The 24,309-nt window shown below is 42.9% G+C and overlaps 1 protein-coding gene across 1 annotated transcript in view; it reads right to left on the bottom strand.

Moving 5' to 3' along the window:
* Window positions 1-24,309, bottom strand: part of LOC119952933 (mucin-16-like) — a 306,095-nt gene that overhangs the window by 216,351 nt on the left and 65,435 nt on the right. The window contains exons 34-49 of the mRNA XM_038776568.1: window positions 18,937-19,101; window positions 16,658-16,816; window positions 11,043-11,207; window positions 10,121-10,285; window positions 9,286-9,450; window positions 8,644-8,808; window positions 7,722-7,886; window positions 6,656-6,820; window positions 6,014-6,178; window positions 5,091-5,255; window positions 4,257-4,421; window positions 3,615-3,779; window positions 2,693-2,857; window positions 1,627-1,791; window positions 985-1,149; window positions 63-227 (exon numbers count right to left, since the gene is read on the bottom strand). Coding sequence (XP_038632496.1) covers window positions 63-227; window positions 985-1,149; window positions 1,627-1,791; window positions 2,693-2,857; window positions 3,615-3,779; window positions 4,257-4,421; window positions 5,091-5,255; window positions 6,014-6,178; window positions 6,656-6,820; window positions 7,722-7,886; window positions 8,644-8,808; window positions 9,286-9,450; window positions 10,121-10,285; window positions 11,043-11,207; window positions 16,658-16,816; window positions 18,937-19,101 — 2,634 coding nt within the window. The remainder of the gene's footprint in view (window positions 1-62; window positions 228-984; window positions 1,150-1,626; window positions 1,792-2,692; window positions 2,858-3,614; window positions 3,780-4,256; window positions 4,422-5,090; window positions 5,256-6,013; window positions 6,179-6,655; window positions 6,821-7,721; window positions 7,887-8,643; window positions 8,809-9,285; window positions 9,451-10,120; window positions 10,286-11,042; window positions 11,208-16,657; window positions 16,817-18,936; window positions 19,102-24,309) is intronic.

Consider the following 24,309-nt stretch of genomic DNA (forward strand, 5'->3'; position numbering starts at 1 on the left):
TCTCGCTACGAGTAGTTTTTCAGAGAATGGGATAGGTGCAACGAGTGTTTTCGGTTACTCACCACTTGTTGATGGGGGTGCTGTGGTGCCTGTTGTTGCTTCAGTAGTTGATGCTTCAGTGGAGCTCACTCCAAGTGTTAGCGCTGTTGTAATAGTTGAGATAGTAGTTGATGCTGTGCTTTGTGCTGCTGTGGATGTCTCAGTAGTAACAGCTGAAGATTCCTCTACTGGTGTGAACATAGGTGACAGACTTAGAAGTTGTATAAAAAACAAGAAAAGACACAGAAAATATTTAGCCCAAAAATCAGCTTCCTTGAGCTCGCATGTCATGGATATTACGAATGTAACCTGGGCATTCTTAAGCAAAATGAATGAGCAAATTTCATCTGCACATTATTCTACTTGGGGCAATTGTGGTCAACCACATGCTATACTTCTTTGACAATCTTCAGTGAAGTGTTTCTACACTTGGAGTTGTTAGAATAAATGGAAATGGTAGAACTGATCTGGTATCACTTGCATGCTCACCACTTGTAGAAGGGAGAGATAATGTGATTGATGCTTCTGGAGTTGTCAATGTTTCTGTGGAATTCAGTGCAGTTATTGTTGCCATTGTACTTATTCAGGGTGGAGCAGATGTAACAGCTTGTACTGTGGTGGATGTCTGTATGTTTGAGGTTGACTGTTCTGTTGCAGAGGCTTAAGTGTGTGACAGTCTTATAGAGGTCTATGACATATCTGACAGAAGATTCAAACATTATAGCTGAAAATTCAGCTTCTTCACGTGATATTACGTTCGACTAACAAATGGCGTTGTTGCAAAGCAGAAATCAGAAATTGGAATTTGCCTGTTATTCTACTCTGCATATTGATAGCCAAAATCATGCCATATTCTTCTGTTAAATTTCAATTATGTGTTTTTATACTTGCAGTCGGTGAAACAGTTCAGAATATTATAACTGAACAGAGAACACTCATACTCACCACTTGTTGAACTTATTGATGTTGTTATGGTTGTTGCTTCAGTTGTCGATGTTTCAATGGAGCTTGCTTCAGAAGTTGTTGCTGTTGTACTTGGTGAGGGAGGTGCTGATGTAGATGTTGGTGCTTCAGTGGAAGTCTGTGTATTTGTTGTCGATACTGATGGCTCTGTTTTTTAAAAAGTGTACGCTGTTATTGAGGGAACTGGAAAGGATCGATCAATATATACATGTTTCTATTCATATTAGTCTTATTGTTTTTTGTGAAATGACATATACACGGGAAGATAATGAGTTCCGAAAGACGTGCCTTGAAGGGAATTGCACGTTCTGAATTCTCCCTCAGTTTACCCAGACAGGCGCCGGGGTGTGGCAACTACGGGATTTTCACAGTAACTTCATTGCAGATTTGATATCCGCCTACTTGTTACAGTAATATACATTATGATTATCGCTGAGAAAATAGCCTGGACTTTTGACTGTAATTGGAACCAATTGTATTTTTCATATCATTTATCGGGTGCAATTAAAGGAAACAACATGCTGCTGCAATCTCCTGATTCGTTTAGCTATGTACTACCATCTTCCAGCTGTTCCAAATGATTAATATTTGAATTGCTGCATAAGTGTGATTTTGCGTGCTCACCACTTGTTGATGGGAGTGATGTAGTGTATGTCAATTCTTCAGTTGTTGATCCTTGAGTAGAGCCCACTGTCGATGTTGATGCTGTTTCACTTGTTGCGGGTGGAGATGATGGGGAGGTCAGTGCTGCTGTGGTTATCTGTGTGCTTGTAGTTGATGATTCTGCCGCTATAATTTGAAGAGGTAATGCTTTTATTCAGTTAAATAGGAAGCAATAATAATATATTATAATTTTTCCACATTGCACGTCCTTTTTATCTTGTTCATACTCATGTCTAATGGGCTTCACTAAGTAATTTAATGTGGCTTTGTTATTTACTGACGTACAGCTGCAATAATTTTCTTTAATGTTTTGTTCATGGACTTGGGCATCGCAGGCTGTGCCACCATTCATTGCCCATCCCATGAAGTAACATTTAAGAGTTAGCCACATTGCTTTGTGTCTGGATTCACATGTAGGTCAGACCAGGTGAGGACGGCATATTTCCTTCCCTATGATGTGGAGATGCCGGCGTTGGACTGGGGTGAGCACAGTAAGAAGTCTTACAACACCAGGTTAAAGTCCAACAGGTTTGTTTCAAACACGAGCTTTCGGAGCACGGCTCCTTCTTCACGGCTCCTTCTTCCATTCACCTGAAGAAGGAGCCGTGCTCCGAAAGCTCGTGTTTGAAACAAACCTGTTGGACTTTAACCTGGTGTTGTAAGACTTCTTACTGTCCTTCCCTATGGACATTATTCAACCAGATGGGTTTTTCGGAAATCGTTTTGTGGTCATCTTTTGACATTGAAATCCAGACTTTTAAAAATTAAATTTAAATTTCCCCACCTGCAGTGGTGGGATTTGAACCAGGGTCCCCAGAGAATGACTTTGGTATTCTGGATTACTAGCCCAGTGTAAACGTCACCATACTATTTCCTCCCGGGCAGAGATGAGCACTAGATTGTTCCATGTATCATTATAGCCAAGAACATCATAATATATTATGTTTATACTGCCTTTATGTGTTTCTCACTACGAGTAGTTTTTCAGAGAATGGGATAGGTGCAACGAGTGGTTTTGGTTACTCACCACTTGTTGATGGGGGTGCTGTGGTGCCTGTTGTTGCTTCAGTAGTTGATGCTTCAGTGGAGCTCACTCCAAGTGTTAGTGCTGTTGTAATAGTTGAGATAGAAGTTGATGCTGTGCTTTGTGCTGCTGTGGATGTCTCAGTAGTAACAGTTGAAGATTCCTCTACTGGTTTGAACATTGGTGACAGATTTAGAAGTTGTATAAAAAGCAAGGAAAGGCACAGAAAATATTTAGCGCAGAAATCAGCTTCCTTGAGTTCGCGTGTCATGGATATTACAAATGTAACCTGGACATTCTTAAGCCAAATGAATGAGCAAATTGCATCTGCACATTATTCTACTTGGGGCAATTGTGGTCAACCACATGCTATACTCCTTTGAAAATCTTCAGTGAACTGTTTCTACACTTGGTGTTGTTAGAATGAATGGAAATGGTTGAACTGATCAGATATCACTCGCATGCTGACCACTTGTAGAAGGGAGAGATGTCGTGATTGATGCTTCTGGAGTTGTCAATGTTTCTGTGGGGTTTAGTGCAGTTATTGTTGCCATTGTACTTATTCAGGGTGGAGCTGATGTAACAGTTTGTACTGTGGTGGAAGTCTGTATGTTTGAGGTTGACTGTTCTGTTGCAGAGGCTTAAGTGTGTGACAGTCTTATAGAGGTCTATGACATATCTGACAGAAGATTCAAACATTATAGCTGAATATTCAGCTTCTTCACGTGATATTACGTTCGACTAACAAATGGCGTTGTTGCAAAGCAGAAATCAGAAATTGGAATTTGCATGTTATTCTACTCTGCATATTGATAGCCAAAATCATGCCATATTCTTCTGTTAAATTTCAATTATGTGTTTTTATACTTGCAGTCGGTGAAACAGTTCAGAATATTATAACTGAACAGAGAACACTCATACTCACCACTTGTTGAACTTATTGATGTTGTTATGGTTGTTGCTTCAGTTGTCGATGTTTCAATGGAGCTTGCTTCAGAAATTGTTGCTGTTGTACTTGGTGAGGGAGGTGCTGATGTAGATGTTGGTGCTTCAGTGGAAGTCTGTGTATTTGTTGTCGATACTGATGGCTCTGTTTTTTAAAAAGTGTACGCTGTTATTGAGGGAACTGGAAAGGATGGATCAATATATACATGTTTCTATTCATATTAGTCTGATAGTTTTTTGTGAAATGACATGTACACGGGAATATAATGAGTTCCGAAAGACATGCCTGTGAAGTGGATTGGATGTTCTGAATTCTCCCTCAGTGTACCCAGACAGGCGAGGGGTGTGGCAACTACTGGATTTTCACAGTAACTTCATTGCAGTATTGATATAAGCCTACTTGTTACATTTAAATACATTATGATTATCGCTGAGAAAATATCCTGAACTTTTGATAGTAATTGGAACCAATTGTATTTTACATATCATTTATCGGGTGCAATTAAAGGAAACAACATGCTGCTGCAATCTCCTGATTCGTTTAGCTATGTACTACCATCTTGCAGCAGTTTCAAATGATTAATATTTGAATTGCTGCATAAGTGTGATTTTGTGTGCTCACCACTTGTTGATGGGAGTGACGTAGTGTATGTCAATTCTTCAGTTGTTGATCCTTGAGTAGAGCCCACTGTCGATGTTGATGCTGTTTCACTTGTTGCGGGTGGAGATGATGGGGAGGTCAGTGCTGCTGTGGTTATCTGTGTGCTTGTAGTTGATGATTCCGCCGCTATAATTTGAAGAGGTATTGCTTTTATTCAGTTAAATAGAGAGCATGGATAATATATTATAATTTTTCCACATTGCATGTCCTTTATATCTTGTTCATACTCTTGTCTAATAGGCTTCACTAAGTAATTTAATGTGGCTTTGTTATTTACTGACGTACAGCTGCAATAATTTTCTTTAATGATTTGTTCATGGACTTGGGCATCGCAGGCTGTGCCAGCATTCATTGCCCATCCCATGAAGTAACATTTAAGAGTTAGCCACATTGCTTGTGTCTGGATTCACATGTAGGTCAGACCAGGTGAGGACGGCATATTTCCTTCCCTATGGACATTATTCAACCAGATGGGTTTTTCGGAAATCGTTTTGTGGTCACCTTTTGACATTGAAATCAAGACTTTTAAAAATTAAATTTAAATTTCCCCACCTGCAGTGGTGGGATTTGAACCAGGGTCCCAAGAGAATGACTTTGGTATTCTGTATTACTAGCCCAGTGTAAACATCACCATACTATTTACTCCCTCGCAGAGATGAGCACTAGATTGTTCCATGTATCATTATAGCCAAGAACATCATAATATATTATGTTTATACTGCCTTTATGTGTTTCTCGCTACGAGTAGTTTTTCAGAGAATGGGATAGGTGCAACGAGTGTTTTCGGTTACTCACCACTTGTTGATGGGGGTGCTGTGGTGCCTGTTGTTGCTTCAGTAGTTGATGCTTCAGTGGAGCTCACTCCAAGTGTTAGCGCTGTTGTAATAGTTGAGATAGTAGTTGATGCTGTGCTTTGTGCTGCTGTGGATGTCTCAGTAGTAACAGCTGAAGATTCCTCTACTGGTGTGAACATAGGTGACAGACTTAGAAGTTGTATAAAAAACAAGAAAAGACACAGAAAATATTTAGCCCAAAAATCAGCTTCCTTGAGCTCGCATGTCATGGATATTACGAATGTAACCTGGGCATTCTTAAGCAAAATGAATGAGCAAATTTCATCTGCACATTATTCTACTTGGGGCAATTGTGGTCAACCACATGCTATACTTCTTTGACAATCTTCAGTGAAGTGTTTCTACACTTGGAGTTGTTAGAATAAATGGAAATGGTAGAACTGATCTGGTATCACTTGCATGCTCACCACTTGTAGAAGGGAGAGATAATGTTGATTGATGCTTCTGGAGTTGTCAATGTTTCTGTGGAATTCAGTGCAGTTATTGTTGCCATTGTACTTATTCAGGGTGGAGCAGATGTAACAGCTTGTACTGTGGTGGATGTCTGTATGTTTGAGGTTGACTGTTCTGTTGCAGAGGCTTAAGTGTGTGACAGTCTTATAGAGGTCTATGACATATCTGACAGAAGATTCAAACATTATAGCTGAAAATTCAGCTTCTTCACGTGATATTACGTTCGACTAACAAATGGCGTTGTTGCAAAGCAGAAATCAGAAATTGGAATTTGCCTGTTATTCTACTCTGCATATTGATAGCCAAAATCATGCCATATTCTTCTGTTAAATTTCAATTATGTGTTTTTATACTTGCAGTCGGTGAAACAGTTCAGAATATTATAACTGAACAGAGAACACTCATACTCACCACTTGTTGAACTTATTGATGTTGTTATGGTTGTTGCTTCAGTTGTCGATGTTTCAATGGAGCTTGCTTCAGAAGTTGTTGCTGTTGTACTTGGTGAGGGAGGTGCTGATGTAGATGTTGGTGCTTCAGTGGAAGTCTGTGTATTTGTTGTCGATACTGATGGCTCTGTTTTTTAAAAAGTGTACGCTGTTATTGAGGGAACTGGAAAGGATCGATCAATATATACATGTTTCTATTCATATTAGTCTTATTGTTTTTTGTGAAATGACATATACACGGGAAGATAATGAGTTCCGAAAGACGTGCCTTGAAGGGAATTGCACGTTCTGAATTCTCCCTCAGTTTACCCAGACAGGCGCCGGGGTGTGGCAACTACGGGATTTTCACAGTAACTTCATTGCAGATTTGATATCCGCCTACTTGTTACAGTAATATACATTATGATTATCGCTGAGAAAATAGCCTGGACTTTTGACTGTAATTGGAACCAATTGTATTTTTCATATCATTTATCGGGTGCAATTAAAGGAAACAACATGCTGCTGCAATCTCCTGATTCGTTTAGCTATGTACTACCATCTTCCAGCTGTTCCAAATGATTAATATTTGAATTGCTGCATAAGTGTGATTTTGCGTGCTCACCACTTGTTGATGGGAGTGATGTAGTGTATGTCAATTCTTCAGTTGTTGATCCTTGAGTAGAGCCCACTGTCGATGTTGATGCTGTTTCACTTGTTGCGGGTGGAGATGATGGGGAGGTCAGTGCTGCTGTGGTTATCTGTGTGCTTGTAGTTGATGATTCTGCCGCTATAATTTGAAGAGGTAATGCTTTTATTCAGTTAAATAGGAAGCATGGATAATATATTATAATTTTTCCACATTGCACGTCCTTTTTATCTTGTTCATACTCATGTCTAATGGGCTTCACTAAGTAATTTAATGTGGCTTTGTTATTTACTGACGTACAGCTGCAATAATTTTCTTTAATGTTTTGTTCATGGACTTGGGCATCGCAGGCTGTGCCACCATTCATTGCCCATCCCATGAAGTAACATTTAAGAGTTAGCCACATTGCTTTGTGTCTGGATTCACATGTAGGTCAGACCAGGTGAGGACGGCATATTTCCTTCCCTATGATGTGGAGATGCCGGCGTTGGACTGGGGTGAGCACAGTAAGAAGTCTTACAACACCAGGTTAAAGTCCAACAGGTTTGTTTCAAACACGAGCTTTCGGAGCACGGCTCCTTCTTCACGGCTCCTTCTTCCATTCACCTGAAGAAGGAGCCGTGCTCCGAAAGCTCGTGTTTGAAACAAACCTGTTGGACTTTAACCTGGTGTTGTAAGACTTCTTACTGTCCTTCCCTATGGACATTATTCAACCAGATGGGTTTTTCGGAAATCGTTTTGTGGTCATCTTTTGACATTGAAATCCAGACTTTTAAAAATTAAATTTAAATTTCCCCACCTGCAGTGGTGGGATTTGAACCAGGGTCCCCAGAGAATGACTTTGGTATTCTGGATTACTAGCCCAGTGTAAACGTCACCATACTATTTCCTCCCGGGCAGAGATGAGCACTAGATTGTTCCATGTATCATTATAGCCAAGAACATCATAATATATTATGTTTATACTGCCTTTATGTGTTTCTCACTACGAGTAGTTTTTCAGAGAATGGGATAGGTGCAACGAGTGTTTTCGGTTACTCACCACTTGTTGATGGGGGTGCTGTGGTGCCTGTTGTTGCTTCAGTAGTTGATGCTTCAGTGGAGCTCACTCCAAGTGTTAGTGCTGTTGTAATAGTTGAGATAGAAGTTGATGCTGTGCTTTGTGCTGCTGTGGATGTCTCAGTAGTAACAGTTGAAGATTCCTCTACTGGTTTGAACATTGGTGACAGATTTAGAAGTTGTATAAAAAGCAAGGAAAGGCACAGAAAATATTTAGCGCAGAAATCAGCTTCCTTGAGTTCGCGTGTCATGGATATTACAAATGTAACCTGGACATTCTTAAGCCAAATGAATGAGCAAATTGCATCTGCACATTATTCTACTTGGGGCAATTGTGGTCAACCACATGCTATACTCCTTTGAAAATCTTCAGTGAACTGTTTCTACACTTGGTGTTGTTAGAATGAATGGAAATGGTTGAACTGATCAGATATCACTCGCATGCTGACCACTTGTAGAAGGGAGAGATGTCGTGATTGATGCTTCTGGAGTTGTCAATGTTTCTGTGGGGTTTAGTGCAGTTATTGTTGCCATTGTACTTATTCAGGGTGGAGCTGATGTAACAGTTTGTACTGTGGTGGAAGTCTGTATGTTTGAGGTTGACTGTTCTGTTGCAGAGGCTTAAGTGTGTGACAGTCTTATAGAGGTCTATGACATATCTGACAGAAGATTCAAACATTATAGCTGAATATTCAGCTTCTTCACATGATATTACGTTCGACTAACAAATGGCGTTGTTGCAAAGCAGAAATCAGAAATTGGAATTTGCATGTTATTCTACTCTGCATATTGATAGCCAAAATCATGCCATATTCTTCTGTTAAATTTCAATTATGTGTTTTTATACTTGCAGTCGGTGAAACAGTTCAGAATATTATAACTGAACAGAGAACACTCATACTCACCACTTGTTGAACTTATTGATGTTGTTATGGTTGTTGCTTCAGTTGTCGATGCTTCAATGGAGCTTGCTTCAGAAATTGTTGCTGTTGTACTTGGTGAGGGAGGTGCTGATGTAGATGTTGGTGCTTCAGTGGAAGTCTGTGTATTTGTTGTCGATACTGATGGCTCTGTTTTTTAAAAAGTGTACGCTGTTATTGAGGGAACTGGAAAGGATGGATCAATATATACATGTTTCTATTCATATTAGTCTGATAGTTTTTTGTGAAATGACATGTACACGGGAATATAATGAGTTCCGAAAGACATGCCTGTGAAGTGGATTGGATGTTCTGAATTCTCCCTCAGTGTACCCAGACAGGCGAGGGGTGTGGCAACTACTGGATTTTCACAGTAACTTCATTGCAGTATTGATATAAGCCTACTTGTTACATTTAAATACATTATGATTATCGCTGAGAAAATATCCTGAACTTTTGATAGTAATTGGAACCAATTGTATTTTACATATCATTTATCGGGTGCAATTAAAGGAAACAACATGCTGCTGCAATCTCCTGATTCGTTTAGCTATGTACTACCATCTTGCAGCAGTTTCAAATGATTAATATTTGAATTGCTGCATAAGTGTGATTTTGTGTGCTCACCACTTGTTGATGGGAGTGACGTAGTGTATGTCAATTCTTCAGTTGTTGATCCTTGAGTAGAGCCCACTGTCGATGTTGATGCTGTTTCACTTGTTGCGGGTGGAGATGATGGGGAGGTCAGTGCTGCTGTGGTTATCTGTGTGCTTGTAGTTGATGATTCCGCCGCTATAATTTGAAGAGGTATTGCTTTTATTCAGTTAAATAGAGAGCATGGATAATATATTATAATTTTTCCACATTGCATGTCCTTTATATCTTGTTCATACTCTTGTCTAATAGGCTTCACTAAGTAATTTAATGTGGCTTTGTTATTTACTGACGTACAGCTGCAATAATTTTCTTTAATGATTTGTTCATGGACTTGGGCATCGCAGGCTGTGCCAGCATTCATTGCCCATCCCATGAAGTAACATTTAAGAGTTAGCCACATTGCTTTGTGTCTGGATTCACATGTAGGTCAGACCAGGTGAGGACGGCATATTTCCTTCCCTATGGACATTATTCAACCAGATGGGTTTTTCGGAAATCGTTTTGTGGTCACCTTTTGACATTGAAATCAAGACTTTTAAAAATTAAATTTAAATTTCCCCACCTGCAGTGGTGGGATTTGAACCAGGGTCCCAAGAGAATGACTTTGGTATTCTGTATTACTAGCCCAGTGTAAACATCACCATACTATTTACTCCCTCGCAGAGATGAGCACTAGATTGTTCCATGTATCATTATAGCCAAGAACATCATAATATATTATGTTTATACTGCCTTTATGTGTTTCTCGCTACGAGTAGTTTTTCAGAGAATGGGATAGGTGCAACGAGTGTTTTCGGTTACTCACCACTTGTTGATGGGGGTGCTGTGGTGCCTGTTGTTGCTTCAGTAGTTGATGCTTCAGTGGAGCTCACTCCAAGTGTTAGCGCTGTTGTAATAGTTGAGATAGTAGTTGATGCTGTGCTTTGTGCTGCTGTGGATGTCTCAGTAGTAACAGCTGAAGATTCCTCTACTGGTGTGAACATAGGTGACAGACTTAGAAGTTGTATAAAAAACAAGAAAAGACACAGAAAATATTTAGCCCAAAAATCAGCTTCCTTGAGCTCGCATGTCATGGATATTACGAATGTAACCTGGGCATTCTTAAGCAAAATGAATGAGCAAATTTCATCTGCACATTATTCTACTTGGGGCAATTGTGGTCAACCACATGCTATACTTCTTTGACAATCTTCAGTGAAGTGTTTCTACACTTGGAGTTGTTAGAATAAATGGAAATGGTAGAACTGATCTGGTATCACTTGCATGCTCACGCCTTGTAGAAGGGAGAAATGTTGTGATTGATGCTTCTGGAGTTGTCAATGTTTCTGTGGAATTCAGTGCAGTTATTGTTGCCATTGTACTTATTCAGGGTGGAGCAGATGTAACAGCTTGTACTGTGGTGGATGTCTGTATGTTTGAGGTTGACTGTTCTGTTGCAGAGGCTTAAGTGTGTGACAGTCTTATAGAGGTCTATGACATATCTGACAGAAGATTCAAACATTATAGCTGAAAATTCAGCTTCTTCACGTGATATTACGTTCGACTAACAAATGGCGTTGTTGCAAAGCAGAAATCAGAAATTGGAATTTGCCTGTTATTCTACTCTGCATATTGATAGCCAAAATCATGCCATATTCTTCTGTTAAATTTCAATTATGTGTTTTTATACTTGCAGTCGGTGAAACAGTTCAGAATATTATAACTGAACAGAGAACACTCATACTCACCACTTGTTGAACTTATTGATGTTGTTATGGTTGTTGCTTCAGTTGTCGATGTTTCAATGGAGCTTGCTTCAGAAGTTGTTGCTGTTGTACTTGGTGAGGGAGGTGCTGATGTAGATGTTGGTGCTTCAGTGGAAGTCTGTGTATTTGTTGTCGATACTGATGGCTCTGTTTTTTAAAAAGTGTACGCTGTTATTGAGGGAACTGGAAAGGATCGATCAATATATACATGTTTCTATTCATATTAGTCTTATTGTTTTTTGTGAAATGACATGTACACGGGACTATAATGAGTACCAAAAGATGTGCTTGTCAAGTGAATTGGATCTTCTTAATTCTCCCTCAGTGTACTGTTTTTTTGAATGTGTCCATTGTTATTGAGGGAACTTGAAAGGATGGATCAATATATGCATGTTTTTATTCATATTTGTCTTATCATTTTTAGTGAAATGACATGTATACGGGAATATAATTGATCCCGAATTACGTGCCTGGGAAGTGAATTGGACGTTGTGAATTCTTCCTCAGTTCCGACAAGCTCCGGCGTGTTCGACCAAGGGACTTTCACAGTAACTTCATTGCAGTATTAATGTAAGCCTACTTGTTACAGTGATATAGATTATGATTATAGCTGATAAAATAGCTTGGAATTTTGTACCAGTTGTATTTTACATATCATTCATTCTGTGCAATTATAGGAAAGAACATACTGCTGAAATGTCCTCATGGTTTTTGCTATGTACTATTGTTATAACCTGCCTGCTTACCACTGGCTGGGGACTAATGTCAATCCCATAACCCTATGGGAGTATCAGCTTCCCCAATAAGGGAGGGGGGGGGGGGGGGGCGGAGAAATCATTGGCCGACTCCCTGCATAAATAGAGCTGGCCAGTTTGGAACCAGCAGAGAGAGAGGAGTGAGCAGCAAGGGAAGTTGCTGCTGCTGTTGTCTTTATATGTTATTGTAAATAAATGTTATTTCTTTGTATCCTTAAAACTCGCGCTTGATTCTTCATGGCCCTCACAAAACTGGCGACGAGGGTTAAAGTGATTAGCTGTCCACACTGATGAAGCCACCTCCCTGGATTTTTGTTGTATACAGGTTGGAAGTTGTTTTCTATTTCACCATGCTTCTGTATGGACGATTGGATGTTTTTGATGCTGCGCTGGAAAGCTGGAACCTGGACGCACAATGGATGCGTTACTATTTCCGGGCAAACAACATCACCGAAAACGACGCCAGGTGGTCATATTGCTCACTGCTTGCGTCCTTCAAATGTTTGGGGTGATTAGGAGCCTTACGTACCCAGCTGCGCCGGACACCAAAACATTTGATGTACTTGTGAACTTCGTGGGGCAACATTTTCACCCAACCCCATCCACGATAGTCCAACGTTACCGATTTAATACCGCTGAGAGGACCCCAGGAAAATCCCTTGCCGACTTTCTATCCAGGCTATGCAGGATTGCGGAGTACTGTGACTATGGTGAGACCTTGTCAGAAATGTTACGCGACTGTTTGGTTTGCGGTATTAACAATGCGGCCACCTAGAGAAAGTTGTTAGCCGAGCCAACATTGACTTTTCAACAGGCCATTCAAATAGTATTGTCCCGAGAGAGCACAGAACGAGGAGTGCAGGAGCTACAGGGAATTGAGGTGCATGCCTTGGGGCGCAACCCCTTCCATCCGAAAGCATCCCCCTGCACCCCTGTGGTACCTTGGGCGAGGCAACGTCCAGATCGATGCTCGTGGCCGTCGGACATTCCTCCCTGAAGGGAGCCTTCTCCAGAACCAATGGATGAGGATCAATGTCCGTGTCAGACCTGTAGGGGCCGACCCTGTCACGGACGCCGGTCCTGGGGGCGCCAGAGGCACTGTCATTCCGACCGAAACTGGGGCCAACCCAGGGGCCGTACCTTCCATTTTGATGAATCTGCGGCGACTACTTCCGAGGACGTGGTGACGGAGGACGACTGCCTGCAGCTGCATTGTGTGGCAGCTCCCCGTGTGGCTCCCATTAAAGTGACAGTACGGGTCAATGGTCAACCGCTTGAGATGGAGTTGGACACTGGCGCAGCGGTCTCCGCGATCGCCCAGAAGACATTCAACCGCATCAAGCAGGGTATACAGACCCTTACATTAACTGGCACACAGGCCAGGTTGGCCACCTACACGGGGGAACCATTGAACATTGCAGGAACTACGATGACCCCTGTAGTTATGGACGCCAGGAGGAGTGTTTCCCACTTATCGTGGTGCAAAACCATGGGCCTAGCCTGTTGGGTCGGGACTGGTTGCGCCGTTTATGGTTGCAGTGGTAGCACACCGGCAAAGTTTCTGGAAGGTTGACTGAGGTGCTAGGACGATACCCAGATGTATTCCAGCCCGGTTTGGGGAAAATAAAAGGGGCCGTAGCCCATATCCAAGTCGAATCAGGAGCCATGCCACGCTATTTCCGGGCACTCCCGGTGCCTTACGCCATGCTCAAGAAGGTAAAAGGGGAGCTCACTCGTTTGGAGACTTTGGGTATTATCAAGCCCGTCCGTTTCGCTGACTGGGCAGCACCAATTGTACCTGTAATGAAGCCAGATGCCACAGTTTGCTTGTGTGGCGACAATAAACTTACAGTGAATATGACTTCCCAACTCGACCGATACCCAATGCCTCGCATAGAGGATCTCAACGCGAAGCTTGCAGGCGGACTCTCGTTCACAAAATTAGATATGAGTCATGCCTACCTACAGTTGGAGCTGGACCCTGCCTCCTGGTCATATGTAACGACTAATACACACCGGGGCTGTATGAATATACACGTTTGCCCTTTGGAGTATCCTCTGCCTGCGTTATTTTTCAACGCGTTATGGAGGGCATTTTGAGAGGTTTACCGCATGTTGCTGTCTACTTAGATGACGTTTTGATCATAGGGACGTCGGAGCAGGAACACTTGGAAAATTTGGAGGCTGTCCTGAGATGCTTTTCGGAGGCTGGAGTCCGTTTAAGTCGCACAAAGTGCGTTTTTCAGGTGAAGGAAGTAGTCTACCTGAGTTATCAGGTGGACCATGAAGGTTTGCACCCCGTCATAGAGAAGGTGCGTGCGATTCAACAGGCCCCCGCCCCCGACTGACACTTTGCATCTTCGTTCATTTCTCGGCCTCGTAAAGTATTACGGGAAGTTCCTCCCCAATCTGGAAACTACACTGGCCACGTTGCACCTTCTGCTAAAGAAGAATCACACCTGGGTTTGGGGTCAGCCGCAAGAAACCGCTTTCCGGCGGGTAAAACAACAATTGTCGTCGTCTGGGTTACTAACCCATTATGATCCTGGAAAGGTTTTGCTTGTCACATGTGATGCATCCCCGAATGGTATTGGGGCCGTCCTGTCCCACAAGATGGAGAACGGGGCTGAGCGGCCGATAGCTTTCACCTCCCGCACATTGACTGCAGTGGAAAAAAAATATGAGCAGATCGAGAAGGAGGGCCTAGCAGTGGTCTTTGCGGCAAAAGTTTCCACCAGTACGTGTATGGCCGCCAATTCACTATCGTGACTGATCATAAGCCTCTGCTGGGACTTTTCAGAGAGGATAAGCCAATACCGCCCATTGCTTCCGCATGGATCCAGCGCTGGGCTTTGTTGCTCACTGCATATGAGTATTCTCTGGAGCACAAACCAGGAACCCAGATAGGGAATACTGACACACTGAGCCGATTGCCTTTATCGACTGACCCCGTGTCGACCCCCACGACCGGTGAGGTGGTTGCGACCCCAAATTTTATGGATACCTTGCCTGTCACGGCATCACAGATCCGTGAGTGGACCCAGATGGAGCCAGTCCTGTCAAAGGTTCGGCACATAGTCCTGTATGGTGGGCAGCATAGACAGCTCCCAGGCGAGTTGCGGGCATTTTCTTCCAAGCTGTCAGAATTCAGCATAGAAGACGGTATCCTTTTGTGGGGGACGCATGTGATTGTCCCGGAAAAAGGACAGGAGCTGATACTGAGAGACTTGCACAATGGGCACCCAGGTGTGACCAAAATGAAAATGTTGGCCCGGAGTTATGTCTGGTGGCCAGGCCTCGACACCGACATTGAGAAGGTGGCCCAAAACTGATCCATTTGCCAGGAGCATCAGAAGCTTCCGCCGGCCGCGCCCCTACATCACTGGGAATGGCCAGGGCGGCCTTGGGCGCGCTTACATGCGGATTTCGCCGGCCCTTTTCAAGTATCCATGTTCCTTCTATTAGTCGATGCCCAGTCTAAATGGCTAGAGGTGCATAAGATGGTAGGCACAATGTCCTGCGCAACAATCGAGAAGATGCGTTTGTCTTTCAGTACGCATGGCCTCCCCGAGGTGCTGGTCACGGACAATGGCACTCACAAGTGAGGAGCTTACGAGGTTCATGAAGGTGAACGGCATACGCCATATCTGCACTGCCCCTTACCACCCGGCTTCAAATGGGTTGGCGGAGCGCGCAGTACAGACGTTCAAACGAGGCCTAAAGAAGCAGTCTTCCTGGTCGATGGACACGAGACTGGCTCGTTTTTTGTTTTCATATAGGACCACCCCCACGAGGTGACTGGGGTAGCTCCCGCAGAACTCCTAATGGACCGGAGACTTCGCACCCGCCTTAGCATGGTTTTCCCGGGCATCGGTGCAAAAGTACGCCACACACAAGAACGTCAGGAACATGGTTTTTATCGGCATCGGCCGATTCGGCAGTTTACGCCTGGTGACCCAGTATTCGTTCGGAATTTTGCTAATGGTGCCCAGTGGGTCCCTGGCGTAATCTTTCTCCAAACGGGCCCTATCTCTTACCAGGTGCAAGCCCAGGGTTGTCTCCAGCGCAAACATGTAGACCACGTTCAGTCCAGAAGACTATCCCTTCCAAAGATTCCCTGCCCCCGGAGTTCAATTCTACAGCCACAGAGACCAGGCACAATGGAAAGTATTCCTCACAATCTTCCTCTGGTGCCTCACTCAAAGTCTGTGCAGGTCGTTTCAGAACCGCATGGAGATAGAGACGCCAAGATGACTGAGGCAGCAGACTCTGACTCCGAGATGGAGACACAGGACACCTCAGAGGGGGAATCCTCGGCCCCACGGGCTGTGGATGTACAACCGTTACGCCGTTCATCGCGGAAGAACCGGTCTCCGTCTCGTTACAAGCCGCCCGATCCAGCGCCTCGTGCAAATGGTGTCCGGCCTGCGGCAAAACGAGTCCGACACCCTCCTTCACCAAGATCTTCGGTGGATTCCATGGACTTTGGGGGGAGGGATGTTATAACCTGCCTGCTTACCACTGGCTGGGGACCAATGACAATCCCACAATCCTATGGGAGTATGGGTTTCTCCAATGAGGGGGGCGGAGAAATCATGAGCAGACTCCCTGCATAAATAGAGCTGGCCTGTTTGGAACCAGCAGAGAGAGAGAGGAGTGAGCAGCAAGGGAAGTTGCTGCTGCTGTTGTTGTATATATATGTTATTGTAAATAAATGTTACTTCTTTGTATGCTTAAAACTCGTGCTGGATTCTCCGTGGCCCTCACAAAAACTATCATCTTCCAGCAGTTTCAAATGATTAATATTTGAAATGCTGCATCAGTGTGATTTTGTGTGCTCACCACTTGTTGATGGGAGTGACGTAGTGTATGTCAATTCTTCAGTTGTTGATCCTTGAGTAGAGCCCACTGTCGATGTTGATGCTGTTTCACTTGTTGCGGGTGGAGATGATGGGGAGGTCAGTGCTGCTGTGGTTGTCTGTGTGCTTGTAGTTGATGATTCTGAAATGAAATGAAAATGAAAATCACTTTATTGTCACGAGTAGGCTTCAATGAAGTTACTGTGAAAAACCCCTAGTTGCCACATTCCGGCGCCTGTCTGGGGAGGCTGGTACAGGAATAGAACCGTGCTGCTGGCCTGCTTGGTCTGCTTTAAAAGCCAGCGATTTAGCTTAGTGAGCTAAACCAGCCCCTATTCTGCCGCTATTATTGAAAGAGGTAATGATTTTATTCAGTTAAATAGGGAGCATAGATAATATATTATAATTTTTCCACATCACATGCCTTTTGTATCTTGTTCATACTCATGTCTAATGGGCTTCACTAAGTAATTTAATGTGGTTTGGTTATTTACTGACATATAGCTGCAATAATTTTTTTTATTATTTGTTCATGCACGTGGGCATTGCAAGCTGTGCCAGCATTCATTACCCATCTCATGAAGGGACGTTTAAGAGTTAGCCACATTGCTTTGTGTCTGGAGTCACATGTTGGTCAGACCAGCTGAGGACGGCATATTTCCTTCCCTGACGGACATTATTGAACCAGATGGGTTTTTCGGACAATCGTTTGGTGGTCATCTTTTGATTTTGAATTTCAAATTTTTAAAAATTAAATTCAAATTTCCCCAACTGCAGTGGTGGGATTTGAACCAGGGTCCCCAGAGAACAACTATGGGTTTCTGGTTTACCAGCCCAGTGTAAACATCACTATGCTGTTTCCTCCCTGGCATTGATAAGCACTAATGTATCATTATAGCCAAGAACATAATATATTATGTTTATACTGCCTTTATGTGTTTCTAACTACGAGTAGATTTTCCGGACTGAGAATGGGATCGGTGCAAAGAGTGTTTTCGGTTACACACTATTTGTTGATGGGGGTGGTGTAGTGCCTGTTGTTGCTTCAGTATTTGATGCTTCAGTGAAGCTCACTGTAGGCGTTTGCAATATTGTAACAGTTGATGTTGTGCTTTGTCCAGCTGTGACAGTAGAACATAGAACATAGAACAGTACAGCACAGAACAGGCCCTTCGGCCCTCAATGTTGTGCCGAGCCATGATCACCCTACTCAACCCACGTATCCACCCTATACCCGTAACCCAACAACCCCCCCCTTAACCTTACTTTTATTAGGACACTACGGGCAATTTAGCATGGCCAATCCACCTAACCCGCACATCTTTGGACTGTGGGAGGAAACCGGAGCACCCGGAGGAAACCCACGCACACAGGGGGAGGACGTGCAGACTCCACACAGACAGTGACCCAGCCGGGAATCGAACCTGGGACCCTGGAGCTGTGAAGCATTTATGCTAACCACCATGCTACCCTGCTGCAGTAGTTGCAGCTGAAGATTTTTCTACGGGTATTAACACAAATGTGATCGACTTAGAAGTTGTATATAAAGCATGGAAATACATAGAAAATATTTAGCCCAAAAATCATCTTCCTTGAGCTCCCACATCATGGATATTAGTCATGTCACCCCAGGCATTAGTTAAAAAAAATGAATGAGCAAATTTCATCTGCACATTGGTCTACTTGGAGCAATTGTGGTCAGCCACATGCTATACCCCTTTGATAATCTTGAGTGAAGTGTTTATATACTTGGAGTTGTTAGAATGAATGGAAATGGTGGAACTGATCAGATATCACTCGCATGCTCACCACTTGTAGAAGGGAGAGATGTTGTGATTGATGCTTCTGGAGTTGTCAATGTTTTTGTTGAGTTCAGTGCAGTTATTGTTACGATTGTACGTGTTGAAGGTGGAGCTGATGTAACAGTTTGTGATGTGGTGGATGTCTGTGTGTCTACAGCTGACTGTTCTGTTGCAAAGTTGGAAATGTGCGTGACAGCCTTATAGCAGTGTACAACATATCTGGAACAAGATCCTAGCATTATAGCTAAAAATCCACCTTCCTAACATGATATAAAGGGTAACCAACTAATGGCCTTGTTGCAAAGCAGAGGTCACAAAATGGAATTTGCATATTATTCCACTCTGCATACTGATAGCCAAAATCATGCCATATTCTTCTGTTAAATTTCCATTTAGCAGAAGGTGCAGTCGGTGAAACAGTTCAGAATATTAGAACTAAACAGAGAGCACTCATTCTCACCATTTGTTGAACTGAATGATGTTGTCATTGTCGTTGCTTCAGGCGTCGTTGATTCAATGGAGCTTGCTTCCGATGTTGCTGCTGTTGTACTTGGTGAGGGAGGTGCTGATGTAGATGTTGGTGCTTCAGTGGAAGTCTGTGTATTTGTTGTCGATACTGATGACTCTGTGGTTTAAAAAGTGTGCATTGTTATTGAGGGAACTAGAAAGGATGGATCAATATATAAATGTTTTATTCATATTTGTTTTATAGTTTTTGTGAAAAGACATGTATATGGGATTAGAATGAGTCCCGAAAGACGTGCTTGTTAGGGGAATTGGACATTCTGAATTCTACCTCAGTGAAACCGAACAGGTGCCGGAGTGTGACGACTCATGGATTTTCACAGTAACTTCATTGCAGTGTTCATATAATCCTCCTTATAACACTAATAAAGTATGTGGTTATTTCTGATAAAATAGCCTGAAATAGTGACTACATTGGGGTACCAATTGTGTTTTACATATCATTAACCCTGTGCAATTATGGGAAACAACATACTGCTGAAACCTTCTGATGGTTTTTGCTGTGTACTTCGATCTTCCAGTAGTTTCAAATGATTAAAAAATGAATTGCTGCAGAAGTGTGGTTTTGTGTGCTCACCACTTGTTGATGGGAGTGACGTAGTGTATGTCGACTCTGCAGTTGTTGATCCTTCTCATACTCACCACTTGTTGAAAGGATTGATGTTGTCATTGTCGTTGCTTCAGGTGTCGTTGATTCAATGGAGCTTGTTCCAGATGTTGGTGATATTGTACTTGGTGAGGTAGGTGCTGAAGTAGATGTTGGTGCTTCAGTGGACAACTGTGTACTCACTGTTGATACTGATGGCTCTGTGATTTTAAAAGTGAACATTGCTTTTGTTGGAACTGACAAGGTATAGATCAATATATAAATGTTTTTACTCATGTTTGTGTCATAGTTTTTGTCAAATCACATGTATGTGGGAAGATAATCAGCTGGATAAAAAAAGCCTTGAATTGTGACAACAATAGAGCATCAATTGCGTTTTACATCTCATTAAGCCTGTGCAATTACAGGAAACAACATACTGCTCCAATCTTCTGATGATTTTTGCTGTATACTTCCATCTCCCAGCAGTTGCAAATGATGAATACATGAATTGCTGCGTAAGTGTGATTTTGGGTGCTCACCATTTGTTGATGGGAGTGACGTAGTGTATGTCGATTCCTCAGTTGTTGATCCTTCAATGGAGCCCACTGTCGATGTTGATGCTGTTTCATTGATTGTGGGAGTAGATGTTGAGGAGGTCTGTGCTGCTGTGGTTGTCTGTGTGCTTGTAGTTGTAGATTCTGCCACTATTAGTGAAATAGGTAATGTTTTCATTCAGTTAAACATGGAGCATGTGTAATATATTGCAAATTTTCCACAACGGTTGCCTTTTATATCATGTTAATCCTCATGTGTCATGGGCTTTACAAAGTCATTTAACATGGCTTTGTTTCAACTGAAAGTACAACTCCAAGAGATTTGAGCACCAGATTGTTCCATGTATAATTATAGCCAACAACATAATACTGCAATATTTTCATACTTCCTTTCTGCATTTCTAACTTTGAGTAATTTTACAGCACTGAGAATGGAATAGCTGCAATGAGTGCTGTCATATATTCACCACTTGTTGACCTTTTCCTGCACGTCATCGGAAAGCCAGAATGTTTCCAGTTGATTTACATCTCAGAATTTGTAAAATTCTAAGACGAAAGCTAAACCGACTGTGTATGCAAGGCATATCCATTTCTCTTTCCTGGGAATACTTCCATAAAATTGTTTGAAACTTGCTGTAAGGGGCAGAGCAGAACAACAACAGTTCATCTCTGTCTGTGTCTTGCTGGAGGAAAATGTGTTCAAGGAGACAGAGAACAAGCAGCAAAAACAGGTCAGCCTCCTCAATCACTCCTGTAAAGACAAGTGGATTATCTCTCCCACTGGGAATCAGCCAACAAGTGCCTGCAACAGACGGCAAAACTGCCATGGTTAGCTCTTGAGTTCTATTGGAATTATCTAACTTAATGTCCACAGTGCACCGCCATCTACCCCTCAATGACAAGCCAAAGACTTCCTCGAATATACATTTTTATGAAGTAACTGCATTTACATTAGGATCCGCCAGGGAAGAAGTTGAAACAAACCTTTGTTGCGACCAACTGAGGGTGTTCGAAAAGAGGGCGGCCTCCTTTATAATAACAATCTTTATTGTAACAAGTAGGCTTACATTAACACTGCAGTGAAGTTATTGTGAAAAGCCCCTAGCTGCCACATTCTGTGCCTGTTTGGGTACACAGGGGGAGAATTCAGAATGTCCAATTCACCTAACAAGCACGTCTTTCACGATTTGTGGGAGTTAACTGGAGCACTCGGAGGCAACCCATGCAGACACGGGGAGAACATGCAGACATTGCACAGACAGTGACCCAAGCGGGGAATCAAACCTGGGACCCTGGAGTTGTGAAGCAACATTGCTACCCATTGTACTCCCCGCTGTGCTACCATAAATGGGACCATTTCTTCTCAAGCTAGTTGCTTTGACCTAAAAGTGTGAACGCACTGCAGAGATTCGAACCCAGGATTTCATGTTTACTAGACAGACGCTTTAACCATCTAAGTCCCCCCCCCGCTCATCCAGTCTAGTATCCTTTTGGTCAGCAAACCTGCCATCCTTCCCTGCTCTGGCCTGCATGTGATTTCAGACCAACCGCAATGTGGTTGACTCTTAAATGCCCACTGAAATGGCCCAGCATGTTACTCAGTTGAAGACATTTAGGGGTCAGCAGCAAATACTTGCCCAGCCAGCGATGCTCACTTCCCATAACCAAATTACAAAAACAAAACAGTGGATTAATCTGGCAGGTAATAGGATTTCTGATGGTGTGTTGTATGTTGAAGAAAGTAAAAGCCAATATAAAATGCATATTCCAATCCAAATTTATAAATTCAGTAATGCGCCGATACATTAAGAAAGAGCTAACTTCCTTTGTGCCACATCCATGTGCTCTAATGAGTTACTTACGCAGCATGATTGATGGAAGGTAACTGATCTTGTGTTGATGTGACTGCAGATGTCCTTGGTGAACATCTTCATCATCTCAACTGGCAGGCAGCAGTCTGAGCTGGCTGGCTGAAAGCAACCACAGGAAGGGAAACTACCAGAGTGACATGAGTGGGAGCACAAATTCTGTCATCCTGAAAGAATCATACAACAGGGCCCACTGCCACTCCCCTGCACCTCAGCAATGTCAGTAATCTTTTGAAGAACAGATTATTGAATGGCTGTGGCACGCTTTAAATCGTGTGAAGACTGGCGTTCAGGAACAGGAAAGCAGCAGCTGGAGCATGCATGGCAACAAAGTGAGTTTCCACAGCAGCACTCACACTTTTGGTGGATGCTGCAAGTTGCCTTGCGATTGACCCCAAAAGTGTGCTGACATCAAGTGACCACTTATTCCACATTGAAAAGGATGGTCTTCAAACGCTGCACAAAGTCATGTGCCAACTGATATTTTGATTCCTCTATTTTCCTGATCCTTTAGCCCAGGCTTTTTGGCTGTCTATCCAGTACAGGAAACATCAGCCTTTTTCTGCAGCCTTTCCCAAAGAAGTTTTCACCTGAGTCCTCTGCAGCAGAGCGAGAATTGAGCTCTGTCTTCCCCTGAGCTGGTACCTGCACTATTATTTTAGCTAGCTCTGCCTTTGGGTCCAATCTCTCACCACATGGCAATCCGCTCTCTATCCTAGCTCCTAAAATACGTGCAATGAATTGTTGCTGGTGTCGATGACCATATCATCATGATATCAGTGTAACAGTGCAGCCGTGCTAAATATGTGTGAAGTATATGAACATTAGCTTTGAGTCCTGATTATTTTTTTTAAATTTAGAGTACCCAATTCATTTTTTCCAATTAAGGGGCAATTTAGCATGGCCAATCCACCTACCCTGCACAACTTTTGGTTGTGGGGACGAAACCCACGCCAACACGGGGAGAATGTGCAAACTCCACACGGAGCGTAAACCAGAGCCGGGATTGAACCGGGAACCTTGGTGCTGTGAGACACCAATGCTAACCACTGCGTTAGCATTGAGTCCTGATTCAGAGAGATCGTTGGTGGGTGAGAGTGTAGTGAATTAAGAAGTGAATAAGCTAGTGGTGCGATTGGTATGATATTGCATTTGAAGGTGAGCTCATTGATCATGATATCTAGTATGAGATCATTGTATTTATTCATCGGATGTATGCATCGATGTCAAGGCCAGGATTTGTTGTCCATCCCTAATTGCCCTTGTGAAGGTGAGCATGAGACAACTTCTGGAACGATTGCAGTCTATGTGGTATAGATAACCCACTATGCTGTCAGGGAGGGTGTTTCAGTATTTTATCCCAGAGATCATGAAGGAAAACTGATATATTTCCAAATCAAAATAGTGTGTGACTTGGAGGGGAACCTTCAGATATTGGTGTTCCTCATGTCTGCTCTTCTTGTTCTTCTCGGTGGTAGCTGTCATGGTTTTGGAAGGTGCTCATCAAAAAGCTTTAAAGAGTTGCTACAGCGTATCTTGCAGATGATGTGTTCTGATGCCACTGTGTGCTGGAGGTGGAGGGAATGAATAAGATAGGGGTAGGAGACCAATCAAGTAGGCTGATTTAACCTGCATGGTGTCGAGATTCTTGAACATTGTACACTGATCCAGGCAAGTAGGAAATATTCCATCACACTCCTGACTTGCACCTTGGAGATGGTGAATAGTCTTTGGGAATTCAACAGGAGGGTATCTGCTGCAGAATTCTCAAGCTCTGGCCTGCTTTTGCAGCCACTGTACTAATGTATGTTGTGCAGTTACGTTTCTGATCAATGCATGTTGATGGTAATGCGGTTGAGTGACAAGAGGAGACAGTTAATTCCCTGGGAGTTGGTCATTAGCTAGCACTTGTATGACACAATTATACTTGCCATTTATCAACCCAAAACTAAATGTTGTCCATCACTGGCTACATGGTGACTGATTTGTTATCTGACGAGTTATGAACAGAATGGTACACAGAATGGTGAACATCCCCATTTTGGACCTTATGAATGTGAAAAAGCCATTTTGTGAGCAGCTGAAGATGGTTGGATCAAGTTTACTACCCTGAGAATTTTCTGTAGTGATGTCCTGGGACTGCGTAAATTGGCCTCTGTTGTGGACAGGGGAGGGATTAAGTTAAATCAGCTCCGAGTTCTCCACTGTCCATGAACAGAAATGTGTCTTTTGATTTCTGATTTTCCCCTTTGTAATTTGTCGCATAGTTTCCCCAATCTTTCAATTTGGAGTGATCC

Source organism: Scyliorhinus canicula, chromosome 18 (genome assembly GCF_902713615.1).
Source record: "Scyliorhinus canicula chromosome 18, sScyCan1.1, whole genome shotgun sequence".
Lineage (NCBI taxonomy): Eukaryota > Metazoa > Chordata > Chondrichthyes > Carcharhiniformes > Scyliorhinidae > Scyliorhinus > Scyliorhinus canicula.